Source organism: Motacilla alba, chromosome 14 (assembly GCF_015832195.1).
Source record: "Motacilla alba alba isolate MOTALB_02 chromosome 14, Motacilla_alba_V1.0_pri, whole genome shotgun sequence".
NCBI classification, from domain to species: Eukaryota; Metazoa; Chordata; class Aves; order Passeriformes; family Motacillidae; genus Motacilla; species Motacilla alba.
In genome coordinates this window covers 3,941,850-3,956,456 of record NC_052029.1, presented here as the reverse complement: position 1 = coordinate 3,956,456, position 14,607 = coordinate 3,941,850, and the positions used below count along the sequence as shown (strand labels likewise).

At 39.1% G+C, this 14,607-nt stretch overlaps 1 protein-coding gene across 33 annotated transcripts in view; it reads right to left on the bottom strand.

Annotated features, from left to right (window-relative positions):
- RBFOX1 (RNA binding fox-1 homolog 1) overlaps positions 1 to 14,607 on the bottom strand; it is a 1,167,310-nt gene that overhangs the window by 520,826 nt on the left and 631,877 nt on the right. For 27 of the 33 annotated variants that reach the window (XM_038151507.1, XM_038151462.1, XM_038151474.1 and 24 more), the window contains one exon: positions 2,992 to 3,039. The exons of 4 other annotated variants lie outside the window; for them this stretch is intronic. In XM_038151507.1, coding sequence (XP_038007435.1) covers positions 2,992 to 3,039 — 48 coding nt within the window. Of the gene's footprint in view, positions 1 to 2,991; positions 3,040 to 7,799; positions 7,872 to 14,607 lie in introns of those variants that run through there. 2 more of the 33 variants (XM_038151481.1, XM_038151486.1) reach the window with 1 other exon arrangement.

The following is a 14,607-nucleotide window of genomic DNA, read 5'->3' as shown; positions in this document are numbered from 1 at the left end:
GTTGCCATGAATTAATGTGATGATATGACAATTGCAGAGTAAAATAAAGTATGTCCTTTGTGCTCGGTTCAGATCTCAAAGACAGAGCAGGACTGGGAGAAATCCTATTTACAGTTTCTTTTTCTATTTATATTTTTGGAGATTACTGAAGCAAGTCCCATATAAAGATATTAAAAAAATACAAAAACTGATCAGATGAAGTAAAGATATGAACTGAGATGAATTAAAAAACAAGGAATATTTATAAAATATAATTTCATAAGAAACAAGGCAGGTTTTCCAGGTAATGGGAGATGATGGAGCTGTGTAAGGGCAACACCAACAAAAAGGCTGCACACATTGGAAGCCTTCTTAGAGACAGACAGTGGTTTGGTTATATCAACTGGAAGGATTTCAAATGAATCCACGTGCTCTCCCTCTTGGCAAAATGGCCAATATCCTTATTGACTGCCTTCCACCAGAACCATTTTGTTTGTGCCCAACACACAGAGATGTATCAGAAAACATGGGTAAAAGGAAAACCAACCTCACCATCTGCCACCGGCCTTGCAATAGCAAAACATCACACAGGCTTTGGAATCATGGCTCATATTCCCAAACATCACATGGCTAGCTGCAGAAATCCATCGATTTTTTTACAAAAATCACACGTGACACGTTTTTAACAGGTTTTTCCTGTGACAACTTAAGGGTCACTTTTCTACATTTGTTTCTTTGAGAAGCAAAGCTGAGATCGTATGAGTCATTAAACATCCACTATAGTGATGCTCAGAATGGTGGTGGGAGATCAAAACAAGAAAGCTTGGGAGTGTCAAATGCAGAAAAAAGTATTCATTAAGTGGGAAATGAGTTGTACATGCACTTAAGGGTCTTCTGCTGGGAAAGGTAAAGGCAATTAAGTAATCCATAATTATCCAGGCCAGAGAGAGCAGACTGTGCATTGCTTGTCACCTGGTATTCTCAAACCTGGGAGCTTTTAGCCTTGCAGGAAATAAATAAAAATCTTACATGGAAAGGTCAGTTGAAGACAATGAAAGGAGAGGCAGATCACAGTGATGAAGTGGTTACGATAATTAACTGCTCTTTGGGAATTTACAGAATAATAGATTTCAAAATAATAAGTACAGTTATTAAATTTGAGTTTGCCTGCAGGCAATGCTTTAGTCATGGCTACATAAATTTCTACTTCAGAAGTTATAGATTAGAAAACTTCAGAAAGAAAGGAGCACAAGAAAAGGCACCTTGCAGGTTTGTATTTTGTGGTTAAATGGGAAAATTTCCCATTAATTACTAATGATATAGTTCATTAGTAGTATATTTCATTATGGAAGTGCAAATTATTAGATACTAATGATGCATGCCCTAATTGCAGTAGTTTGTCTTGATTTCAAATTCAATGAAATAAAAATATTTATTTACAATGTTTCAGGTTTATAAATTACGTTACATTCTTAATTGATGCTTCCAACAAACGTGAAACAATTCATTGGTATTAACCAAGACTGATGGATCTGTATTTGATGATCACTGGTAACTCCCTCTCTGGACTGGAAAGAACAACTGCCACTTAAACTTGGTGAAGCTCCAATTTTGGGACCAAACACAGAGCAAAGATGAAACAGATCATGCAACAAGAGGAGTTTATCACATTCCTGCTCTTTCAAAGTGCTCTCGCAAAACAACAAAAGGAAGAAGAAAAATCCAGGGGTTTTCTAGACAATCCTTTCTGCTGGTTGCAGTCTCTGGATGTGAAAGCTGGATATCCTGAGTCACTGAGGGTGGAAACCACCCCAGCTCAGAGCAGTCCCTTTGAGTCGCAAGAGGAGGTCTCAGACACACATGTCCTGAAATTCCTCCCGAGGTACAAACCATGGCATCATAAACCAGTAAAAAATCCACAGTTTACTGGCAATGGGCTGGTGCTCTGCTAGATTAAAGTTGCAATACAAGGAAGAAGAAATACAAAACTTGAATAAATTGTTCAAAGTTTGCCAGGCTCCTGACACCTTTTCCCATAATGCACGCTACAGAAAGAACTGCTGGCTGGGGCAGTTTTAGTAGTTGCTACCAACACTAAAAAACATCAAAACTTGAGGTTTAGAAGTAAGGACCCAGCCTGGATTTTAGCACAATTCAAAGCAACATGAACCTAAATGGAAGCACGTGGCGGGCTTGATGAAAGCTGAGGCTCAGAATCTGCAGCCTCAGTGGGACAGAGCAAGCACCAGCTGGAGTTAGAGACTTTATATCACATATCGTGTGCTCAGCATCTCCCCAGACTCAGTTACTATTCCACACAGAAACACCCTGCACACATCTAGTCATCCAGATTTTCAAATTTCAGTAGCAAGAGCTTTTCAAGCAAAACACATACTGTCTTTAAAACTGGATTGATATTCATTTCTGACAATTCAATATCTTTTTAAGCTGAAAGCTTCTATGTGAAGGCTTTGTTTCTTGGTTAGTTCTTACCATGAGTAAGATGAAGAACACAACTGAAAATGTATTTTCTATCTGGTTTATATTTGTCCACAGAAAACAAAACTAGAAACATTCGTTTTAATCAACCCTTTAAAAGGAAAAAATGTTTCAAAGGTACTACTTCTAAAGCAAGAAAAAGCAGTCATCTTGCCATCTTACAGATATTAACATGGTATGCCAACTTTATCTTGACAGACACAATAACTTTGTTAATAATGTAAATTAAGAACGGGAAGTGCAACTGCCTTGTAATTTTTTTGTAGTATAGAGATTAAGACTGTAATTCCCTTCTCTTATAAAAGCAGTTATTCAAATTTCTAACAAGTATTTTCAATAGACTAAGATTGTTTGGTCCCCATTGAAGTTAAAGTACAACACAAACGCTTACACATGTAAAGAACCATAAAGCAATTTCACATGGTTTAATTAAAAAAAAAACCCAAACAACAACCAGAGAAAATCCCAGCTACTACAGTTGCCTGCAAAATCACATTAAAACAAGCCACTTACTTTTCTGTCCTCAGTTTCTACACCAGAACTGCACTCTGCTTTAGTGTCCTGAAAGCACAAACAGAGAAGCCCATGTCACAAAGCACATTGACCAGCACAGGGGGAGTAACTCAGGTTGAAGAACTGTTATTTTTGTACACAGAGTTATTTAAATATACAATGTCAAGTATTGTGCCTTTAGGTGACGTTTATTAAACTTTACTACAGGCATAAACTTAAAGGCAGGATTGAATGAACACACACACAAAAAAAAAAAGCACCAAAAAACCCCAAACCTATTTCAATATGGTGTAGCCAGCTCTTAGGAAAAAATATGATTTGTTAGTACACGTTTTCTTTTTTGTTCCATCTTTCCAATAGAGGGAAATCTATTTCTTACTCACTGTTTTTTTTTTTTTTTTTTTTTTTAATAAACAAATGATGAAAGCTGAAAGAAATACAAAGGTAAGCTAAAGAGGAGAAACTGTTCAACCTTCTGTCTGTTATCAAGTGCTAGCCAGGACCTGACAGACATTTGTGTCTGAATCTCATTGCAACAAGAACAGCAAAGCTTCTGTTTATGGCAGATGTGTAAATGTGTGTGTGCACGGACTTGTACACGTGTGGATATCTTGGACATGTTTTCTTCAGGAGTGAAACAAATGCTCTCAAGCCTAATGACACCCAACACATGGTCCTTTTATTCCTCAAGTATTTTCACTCATTGAGCCTATGGATTTTTCTGCTGATAATGGATATCACAAAAATTATACTCCCAAAGGCATTTATTGTTTCCCAGTCACCCTTTTTACAGCAAGTTTCTACTGGGAACTGAGTAAGCCAAGTACAGTTCAAGTCACTAAACACTTGTCTAAGTGACCTACTAATTTTCTTTTCAACGTTACTTTTCTAGTGAGGAGATTCTTGGAAGCATATTTTAACCATTTTAACCATTGCAGCTTTAGAGGTTTCTATTAGGGAAAGAATAACATATGGCTGAGGGACAATTTTTTGGGAAAAGTATTTCCCCAACCTCTCAGCAAAGCTGGAACTACTCTAATCAGATTTCAGATTATTAGTTAGTTGAATGCACTTAAATTCAAGTGCTGATAGCAAATAGCAGCTCCTATTAAAAATGAAAACAAATGTAATATGAAGAATTTATGTTTCTTCAAGAGCATGTCTATTAATCTTAAATGAAGAACTGGTTTTGCTTTAAAGCCAAAGACTTCCTACCTACACCTGTAAAAGATTTAAAAAAATTAAATTGTTCAACCAAGTAAGATGAAGCAAGGTTTCCTGGAAAGAAATACTTTAATTCACAGCAAATTATATTAAAGATGGTCTCATAAGGCACATCAAGTTGTGTCACTTCTTAAGCAGCAAAAAACCATTTGTTACTCTAGCCAGTCTAATATTTGAATCAGCACCGCTAATACTCTTTATATTCCATCACTTTCAATGGGGAGCCAGATTGTAGTTTGAGGAATATAACACTCAAATTTTCTTTCAAGTGTGCCTTTCTGGCAGCCAGACAGTCTCTCCCCACGTCTCCCACGTGGAGGAGAAGGAAATACTCTCTCTGCCTACAGGCTTACTTCCTGAGCCTGTTTGGATATTTACACTTGCTTCTTTTTGGAGAGGGGAAAAAAGCTCTGCTTTTCAAAAGCCTTCTCCCTCAGGGGGATGAATTGAAACTCCATTAGCACCACTGGTCTTCATGTCCTAGCTGTGCCCTAAGTCACCTTTTGGAAAGAGCATGATGTTCTTTAACATATTTATTGGTTAATCAAAAATGAATCATCTCTTTCCATATTACCAAGGACAAGAGTGGCTCTGTCTCACACACTGACCTAAATTAACTGAAAGCAGAATAAAGTAGCTCCTCTCAGACTGTAGTCATGGCTATTACAGCTCTCAGCATGATGGATATACCTGAAGACCCAACAGCACTGTGTCCCTTCTGCTGCCATGGAACAGTGTATTTTGCTATTTTACCACTGCCCTTTCCCATTAAAAGCAATTCCTAAGAGGCCCAAGTTCATAGGCATTCATTATTCAATTAAAAATGCAGTTTTACCTGGATGAAACAAAACCCAGCTTCCTCCCAGCACAGCTTATCTGGTGTGGTTGTCTGGAGCAGCAAGGAGAGACACCAGAGCAGCCTCAGCCCCAAAAAGTGGGGCCAGCCCAGCCGAGCCTCCCCTGCTCAATCAGGAGTTAACGAGATAACTGCCTCACCTGGAACGCAGACTTCACTGGGAGCTGAGACCTCACCTGGAGCTCAGACCTCACCGGGAACTCAGACCAGCCCCCAGAAAAGATGCAGGCTGAATGGCAAATGACAGCGTTTCTGCTCTGTGTTTTATCCCTGAACATTAGACAAGCATTTCATCCCCCAGTGTTTGACTATCTGAAGATATGGAAAGTGAATCTTTACAAATTACCACTGCATCTTTAGCAATGAAAACCACATCTGCATGGGTTCAGGGTCACTGCAAGAATGTGTTATCTCTGAAATGATGTAGGGTTGGATTGAAAAGAAATAGCTGTATGGCTTCAAGACTAACCACCTGGATTCAGACTTCTGCACAAGGGCAAGATACAAACCAGTTAATTTTCTGAAGGAATTAGTGTTGTAATTCTTTAAACCAGTGAAGCTACTGACCTAATCAAATCTATGTTTAAGTGTAAATATTTGATTATATGTCTACATCCTAGATATACTTCTTTTAAAGAAAAAATGTACACAGACTGTAAGCTTTAAAAATCATAAAGATGAATCATCTGTCAATCTCAGAGCAAGAAGGGAAGATATGAGAATATTCTTCTCTGGGAGACATCTGTGCTACTTTCTCTAAGTGCAAAATGACAAAGTGCTGTCACTTCCTATGTGTATTGCAAATTTCCCAGCTCTATGAATTATTTGAGATGGAGAAGGACCATTGCTGAAAAGCAATTGCAAAATCCTAGAGATCTGAACAATGGATCAGGCACCTTCTTTAATGTTGTTACATCACCACAAAAAAGAGTAAAAACTCAGAAAATATGTTCCCTTTGAAGAATTATTTTAGGTATTCTACATAATGATAGAAAGCTTCCCAGAATGGAAGTATTCTATGGAAGTTTCATGGAAAAGATAGAATTGAATAGAAAACCAACACAATTGGTTTTAAACACAAAGTTTAAAACCAACACAATTCCTTTTTTCTCTAGGTGTCACTGCATAACAGCCAATTAAATAACATTATTACAAACATATTAAGAGCTCTATGTCTTATATAAATTTTCTTTTTGGTCTGTTTTCTTTGATGGCAGCAACAGGGAAACAAAGCAAGGTTTTCTGCAGGACATTGGGAGCAATGCAAGACAAACACAAGTTTAAGGGCTGGGATTTTTCAAGCTTAACACACTGGTGAACAAATTACCACCTTCATAAACAGTAGTATAGAAACGTTACTGAACAAATCCACCACCAGTAGAACAAATCTACCACCTTCAGCAACAGCAGCACTATAAAAATGTCACTGAACAGAGTGAAGTGAAAGCTCTAGAAAGCAGAAATAATTATTGGTAGTAGCATGGCCCTGAATGAGATTTTGGCTTTAGGGTGCAGTAGAAACCTGCATATACATTATTTACATGGTTTCTGTAATTCTGTGTTTAATTTCACTCCTGGAATTGCAAGCAGGATCAGTGAAATCACTATCCTGAGGTATCACTGGTGCTGCTAACACCCCCAGACGCTGAGTGCCCTGAGCTTTATCCCACACTGCAGTTTGCTCTCTCCTGCCATCCCAACCCCAATTCCTCTCCCTGCTGCCCTGCCATCCCAACACAGACTGCCAGAAACCTCCCAAACAACCACAAGAAACCAGAACTTTTAGAAAAGGGATCTGAATTTCCAACTTCTTTCCTTTCCTCATGCGAACGTGAGGCACGGAGAAAGGCAAACCGAATTCCTGAGCACACGCTGCCCTCGCACAGCCCGGGCAGGAAGGACGAGCCTCTGCAATTCCAACCATCCCCGGCTGGGTTCTTCTGTAATATCGAGGATGAGCAGTAGGTGGAAGCAAATATCCTTGTAAAATCCTGTTCAGCCTCCCGTGACAGATAAACCGATGGCTGGTCAGGTGTTTCACACGTGTCCTTGGCACCCCAACAAGTGCCAACAAATAATGTTTATTTCTTCAGAGTACTGACTTCCAGTGCCATGAAACAGCCGGAGTTTAGAGATTAAAGGTGGTTTGCATCATTTGGGCGTTTGTTTTGTTTGTTTGTTTGAAATGTGTACAGCTGCAATGGACTCCTTTTAATGACTAAAGCATTTGAAAAGCTAACATGATCTTACACACAATAAGAATATATATACACATATACATACAATTAAAAAGTACACCGTAAAATTCTAGGTTATTGATTCTTCTGGATATTTTTATTGACTGTTAAATATCTAAAACCCCTGAATTATTGAGAAAAATACTTCATGTATTTCTCTATCCGTTGGCCATTATGTTTCATTATTGCTGCTAACAAACAGGCTGCCAGCAGAAGAATTCATTTGAATTTCATATTAGTTCTATTTCATCCATCCCAGAGAACAAATTAACCACACAGTAATACTTACTGAAGAAGAAAATAAATGAAAAATGAAACCTTAGAATGTGACATTCAAGTCTTCACTAAGTTTGTCCCCAGCAACTCAGGCAGAAGCCTCATCAAATTAACAAACCAATTCAAGGGTTTCAATGGCTTCAACAGTTGCAGTGTCAAAGATGTAGGAGAGGAGCTTTATTGTGAAAGAAGTAGCTTCATCTCTATTTACTTACGTTTGTGGAGCAAGAGGTTTGCGTGTACAAGCTCAAACCAGGATAAAACTGGGCCATCTGCACCTATTTCTGATACCTCAGGGCAGCCTTGGGGCACTTTGAGTGGAGTCAAAAAGGAAACAACCCATCTGAGCGTAGATTTAAAATCAAATTCTCCAGATTTTAGGGAGCTTTCTTCCCTTGTTTCTAGATAAAAGTAGACTGTAAGAGGAAGGTTTGAAAGACTCTTGGGAACTGAACTGACAAATTTTATAATAAAAAAATGACTGCTTACAAAAATACTGCTGTATTTTTAATACAGATTTGAAGATACTCGTGTGTGTGTGCCCTCCCACACAGCCACCCACCCCCCGGCTGTGCCAGTGAGCACCCAGCTCTGCTTTCTGCTTTCTTCTGCTTCCAGCCCATTGCTTATGCTCATTTACCCTTTTCAAGGCTATCAAGAGTTAATTTCCCCCCCCCCCCCCCAGGAAAGCTTTGCCTTTTTCCTAAATAAAGGCTTGTTTGAAGGAGCAGGTACTGCTGCTGGAGCTTTATGGACTGGAGTATATAAAATATTCACACTCTTCTTTCTCTTCCTTCTCTCACCTTCAGGAGTTACTTGTCCTTTCCTTAATGCTCTCCAAACACTCAGAGATGCACAGACACGTCTGCCCAGCACAGAATCCTCGTGCCTCACACTCCCCTCCTCTCTCCAAACAGATGTTTCATTAGCCCAGTGATGCAAAGGTACCCGAGGGTAAAACCTCCACCTTTCTCCTTAGATATCCCAAAACCACACAGAAAACAGGCAGCATTTGCCGAAGATACAGATGTAACTTTAAGATGTGAATCAGCCATGTAGCGGTATCAAGCTATATTGGCTTTTGAAGCCCAGATCTGGTTAAGATCTAATTTTGGGCAAGTAAATATTTCATTTTCAAAGCTGGCAACAGAAACTGCCATTTAGTAAAGTTCTTACTTTCAACAGTACAGAACCACTTAAGACTCCTAAATGCAACATCATTGTAACCTATAGGTCAAATCTGAAATTCCTTTTATATATGTCCCTCTACTTCCAAGGCTGAAAATACACAGGGACTTCCAGCACTGTAAATTTCAACAGTTTTAAACTGTTAAAACTGTTTTAAATTATATTTTATTTATCTAATAAAATTGCCTTAGGTGTCAGTTAGACCAACAGCCACATAAATAGTCCTATGTTTGAAATCACTGAAATCTAGGGGGTCAAGAGATATTCCTGATAAACCCAAGGAGCTGAGAAAGCTGCTGATGTGATTTCAGCACGGCCATACACTGTGTAAGCTGGGTAAGGTGACAACTGCCAATATCTACCCAGAGTACAGATGTAACTTTTAGAGAAAGAAACCTAATTTAGCAGTTATGTTCTCAAATTAACAACAGCACAAGGGCACAACACAATTCCTGAAGGAAACTATATTTTTTTCAGTCAGGTTCCCTAAAGAAAACAAGCACATAAAATTGCTTCATACCTCAGACACCTCAAAACCTTTAGAATATCTTTACTAAGTCTTGCTGTATTTGACATAGAAATAAATAGAAGCTCAAAGATAGTCCTGTATTTTCCATAAATGAGTGCCTGAGGAAAAGACAGAACACCACTTGCAAAGCCATGCCCTACTCCAGCTGATCAAGGACCCCAAAGAGCAGTGAGGATGCTGAGAGGAGGAGGATCCAATCTGTGAAGATGCTGAAGTGGCTGCCAGGAATGAGCCTGTGTTTACTGAGAGGCAACTGTGTGGGCACAGGGTATAAATCAATAATAAAACTATTTCACTTAAGTCCAATTTTCACAGAATAAGTTTCTTCAAGACTGAAGAGGATTTTTGTTGAACTTTTAAATGGAGTTCAGTCATTTTGGGCTATGTAGTGATAAAAAGCATAAATTTTAAATCAAATAGCAATTTTTCAAGCTTACAGAGTGACAGGACAGGAATTGTTTAATGACAGAAGATGTGTGATGACTGTAGAGTGCCTTGGAAAATTAGGGTTCTGTAAAGATCTATTTTCTCTTTGATATTACACTACACTTTTGATTATCACAACAAGTTGAGTTTCATGCTTTTATTATGTTTTCACAAAATATGGCTGTTTCTGTGCAGCAAAACAGTTGCATTCCCAAAAAGCTGGCTATATATTTACTATGCTTTCTTCAGTAACAAAGTGAAGCAGAATTTCATACTGGTCTCAAGACTTCCCTTAATAAACAACCCACAATCATTCTCACTTCTGCCTTCCTGAGGGGGAGTGAGTGGGGTTTTGCTGCCTACTGGGGTCAACCCACTTCCATCAGAAACTTAAAATGTTTCAGTTCCTACCTATTCTCAAAAGTAGTCAGGTCACAGATTATCAGTGCTTCATGCACTGGAAATGATTCCAGCCTCCTGGCCCAGCGCTCTGTCATCCCACTAATAAGAATGCAGAAACAAAGGCGTGAGTGAACACTGCATCCAAAGGACTGCTCCTACCATAGCAAACTCAAAAGGAGCTCTGATGATGACAGCTATTGCTCCAACATCCAGGGGAAATAAAGAATTGGACCGGAGCCTTGGGCAGCAAGTTGATATAATTGAGCTTTGAGAAGTTTCCTTATCGACCAAGAGTCAGTTTTTTGTTCTTGTTGGCAAGGAGAGAGTGACTGAGATGCTATTTCTTCTTCCACGCCCAGTGTAGGGTAAACAAGCCCAGTTTGCTTTGAAACATCTGCCAAGCTGTGCTGTCATGAAGACAGCAGAACCCTTTGCTTTCCCAAACATTTTCAGAAGCACACAGCTAAAAAGACACTGGGCACAGCAGAGCCAGTGTCCCACAGCCATTCCCCTGGCACAGAGAGCAGCTCAGCCAGCCCAGCAGGGAGGCCTGCCAAGGAAAACAGCCAAATGTCAGAGGCACAGACGTGGTTCTGCTCCCAAATGCTCAGCTCTCAGCATCCCCAGCACGTGCTCTGCTCCCAGGGCTGCAGCTCACCCCTTGGTTTCCACTCGAGTGCCTCAGCAGCACATCCATGGACCTCTGCAGTCAGCAAACACACGGTGCACTGCTCCTCCTGCACCTTGGCCTGGCTGTTTCCCCCCAGACAGATGCTTTGCCCTCTACAGCAGCACTAAAGTGATGAGCAAAGCATCACTGAACACAAGCAGCCCTGGCAGCTTCTTGAAAAAGGACAACTCTCTATCAGTGCTGGTCAAGAGATGTAGAAAAAACCAAACCAAACCAACCCATCCTCCCCCCATCCAACAAACCATAAAACCACACGGCCCCTTGACACCCCTAAACCCCTTTCTTCAATTGAGCACATAGATTTTGTGGTTTTGTGTATAGATCCAGGCGCACTGAGGAATTAGCCTGCTTTTTAAATAAGGAATATTGATTCCTTAGTTGTAAATACTTTTACTTAGTAGTAAATTTAAATGTCTAATAAACCAATGCAGTACTTTTAATTGGAGTGCTGACAATAAATATCTCTGTGTAGTACTGTGCAGTATGTGAGGACAGTTCAGTATATAACTGAAATGGAACAGTTCCTGCACTTTCTTTATAACTGCTTTCACTGTATATTCAGACTGGCAAATGTTTTTCCCACGTAATGTGTATGAAAGATGAATGAGCTATGAAAATGAGCTATGGCCTTTGGGAGAGAGATGCCAGGTAATCCTAAAGCAGCATAACAAGAAGTTAATATACATATTTGGATCAATCAAAAAAATTAAGAAAACCAGTTTCCTCCTCCTTTTCTTAAAGGAGTAGACAAATGAAAGGAAAAAAGTAGCCATCAAATGCATTTTTAAAAGGTTTTTTATAATTATTAGTCTCATAATCTGCAATTTTCACTCCCCAGACATCTTAAATCACCTATTCCCAGCAGAAAAATCCAGTAGGAATGAAGCATCAAGCATCACAGTGTTGACTTTTAGGAGCTGTGCAGGACTAAAGCCTCCAGAGTACCTCCACAACTCTCACTGTCCCTCCTGTCTAAACACAAAGCTTTTCTACTTAAATGCACCAGCCATGAGCTGAGCCTCAGGACTGAGGCTGCAGGCTCTGGACCATTCCAAAGGGGGTAAGGACTCATCTCCTGAGCGGGACAAGGACTGATTTACCTGAGCAGGGTAAGGACTCCTTTACCTGAGCAGGGTAATTTCTGATTTACCTGAGCAGGGTAAGGGCTCCTTTACCTGAGCAGGGTAATTTCTGATTTACCTGAGCAGGGTAAGGGCTCCTTTACCTGAGCAGGGTAATTTCTGATTTACCTGAGCAGGGCAAGGACTGATTTACCTGAGCAGGGTAATTTCTGATTTACCTGAGCAGGGCAAGGACTGATTTACCTGAGCAGGGTAATTTCTGATTTACCTGAGCAGGGCAAGGACTGATTTACCTGAGCAGGGTAATTTCTGATTTACCTGAGCAGGGCAAGGACTGATTTACCTGAGCAGGGTAAGGGCTCCTTTGCCATTTCATTACCAGGAGATGTTATCTCACTAACTCATCCACTCCATTTCAGAAACTCCTCCTGGTTTTGGCCTCTGAAATATCTCATGGCAATCCCAAGTGCCTTTACATTACATATAATATTGAAAACCACACCCTTTGGTTTGGTTTGAGTTTGTTCATCAACAGTTGATTGGATGTCAACAGTTTGTTTCACCAGTGAAAAATGAATAACTAGAGCAGTGTTTAAAATGCATCAGAGGTCTCTCTCAAATGTTAGAATGCAAGCAACACATTTCTCTCAATCCTAAGGAGAATCCTTCATCCTCAAGCCTGTAACCTGCATCTATATGACACTTGATAAAATGTGAATGTTCCAGTTTAATTAATGAAGTAGGTGATGTGTTGACCCAGGAAAAAAATTGGCACACTTATTTCAAAATTCCATTTAAAAGATTATCTCACCAAATCTGATGGCATCGCTTCAAAAAAAAAAAAAATCTGTACAAAATGAAGAATTTCATATTAAGAAATGCCAATTCAGCATGGCCAAAAGAACCGGAGGGATAAATTTACATCAGAGATGTGATCACCCCCACCTGCTACCCCTCCATTACATTTTCTCTCTGTTCTTTCTATATTATAGGCTAAAATTCACAAGTGTGTGCTTTTGATAAAGTTTTTCTTCCAGTTCAATCAAGTAACCCAAGCATGAATACAGGATAGTATCTAAGCTGCACAATTTAAAACAAAGTAAAATAGTGACAGGAGATCAATTTCAAAGCTAAAAACTGATTATATAAAGCCCTTTTTTGATGGAGCACAAATGACACTGTTCCTGAACTCAGAACGTTGCTTTGGTGAATTGTTTTCATCCCATGGCAAGTATAACTGCACACATTTCCCTTAAACCAGAAAGTTGTTAGAATCACATTAGAGCAGAAAAATGTATTTCTCCCTCTTTCTCTATAAACCAGGTTAACACACTTTTTATTTGATCTGGTAAATTTTCTAAATTACTTTTTGGCAAGACCAATTCAGAATTTATGGTCCTAATATACTGCTACTTTTTCCTTAAAGACTGAACACAAATCCTAAACCTTAGAGGAGGAAAAAAAAAAAAAATCCACAACTTCTTCATGAAACCTGAATTTTAGCAGCTTCTTCTCTTAATCCTACTATAATTTAACCCGAGATGGGCCTAGAGAACACAGGCTGACAGGTGATATATGCTTCCTATTTTGCTGTTCATACAACCATTAACAATAACTGCAATAGAGCACGTGAATGATAACGACCAGACACTCACTGAACTGGAAAATCCAATATTCTTTGCCAAGGTGAAGGGGGGTAGGAGTGGATCTATTAAAATAATTGTGCCTCAACTAATATGTAGTAAATCAGCTCAGTAAACAATGGGCCTGTGAAGTGGTTTCTTATTCCTTATCAATTGTGAGGACTTTACTGGGGTGGTGGTGGTAGCAGTAGTAGCAATAATAATAACAATAATAAAATAGTAATTTATTAGAGTGAGTGAAAAGACTTGCACATGTAATGTAAACAGGCTGAACCTCTAGGACATTGTGCTCTATAAAAAAAAAACAAAAAACAAAAAACAAAACAAAACCCCAACAAACAAAATAAACAAAACCCCCCCAAAGGAACCAAACAAAACCCCCAAACAAACAAACAAACAAACAAACACTCCCCCTTCAGAAAACCCAAAACAAAATTTTAAAAAAGACAAAAAAAAAAAAAAAAAAGAAAGAAAAATCAACACAGGAAAAAATCCCAAAACAAAACAAATTGCAACCTGAATTTTTTGTCGATGGATTCCTGCAATTTAACCAGACTCCGATTTCATTTATACAAGTGCATCAAATTACAAACTCTCCAAACAGCTACACTCCTAAAATTTGCATTTCTTCTTGCTTTTAAGGCAAATTTCAGGGCTAATTATCAGTAAAACTGAAATGATAACAAGAGTTCCATCTCATATGGTGCTATCACTGCATTCAAGAGGAAATGGAGATTCCCTGGCAGTGCTGGGTTATTTTATCACAGGGGTCACTGCCAGGTGCTGAATTCAGTGCTGCCCCAAAACTCAAGGAATTGACATGAAATCGTGTCATACATGTGGCAGATTAAAGTCCAGATTCCTTGCTACAGTAAGGCTAAATGTTTAAATTTTGTCCCCAAAAGCAAAGAACAGGATTTTTTAAAACATATTTTAACTCCCTGTTTTAAAAGAGACAGTGATATTTTTGAAAGTTCATTCAGAACAGCACTAAGGCACTCAGGTAGGGCCATGCATCCACCAAGTGAAAACACAACTAAAAACTAACCTCTATAAGACAAC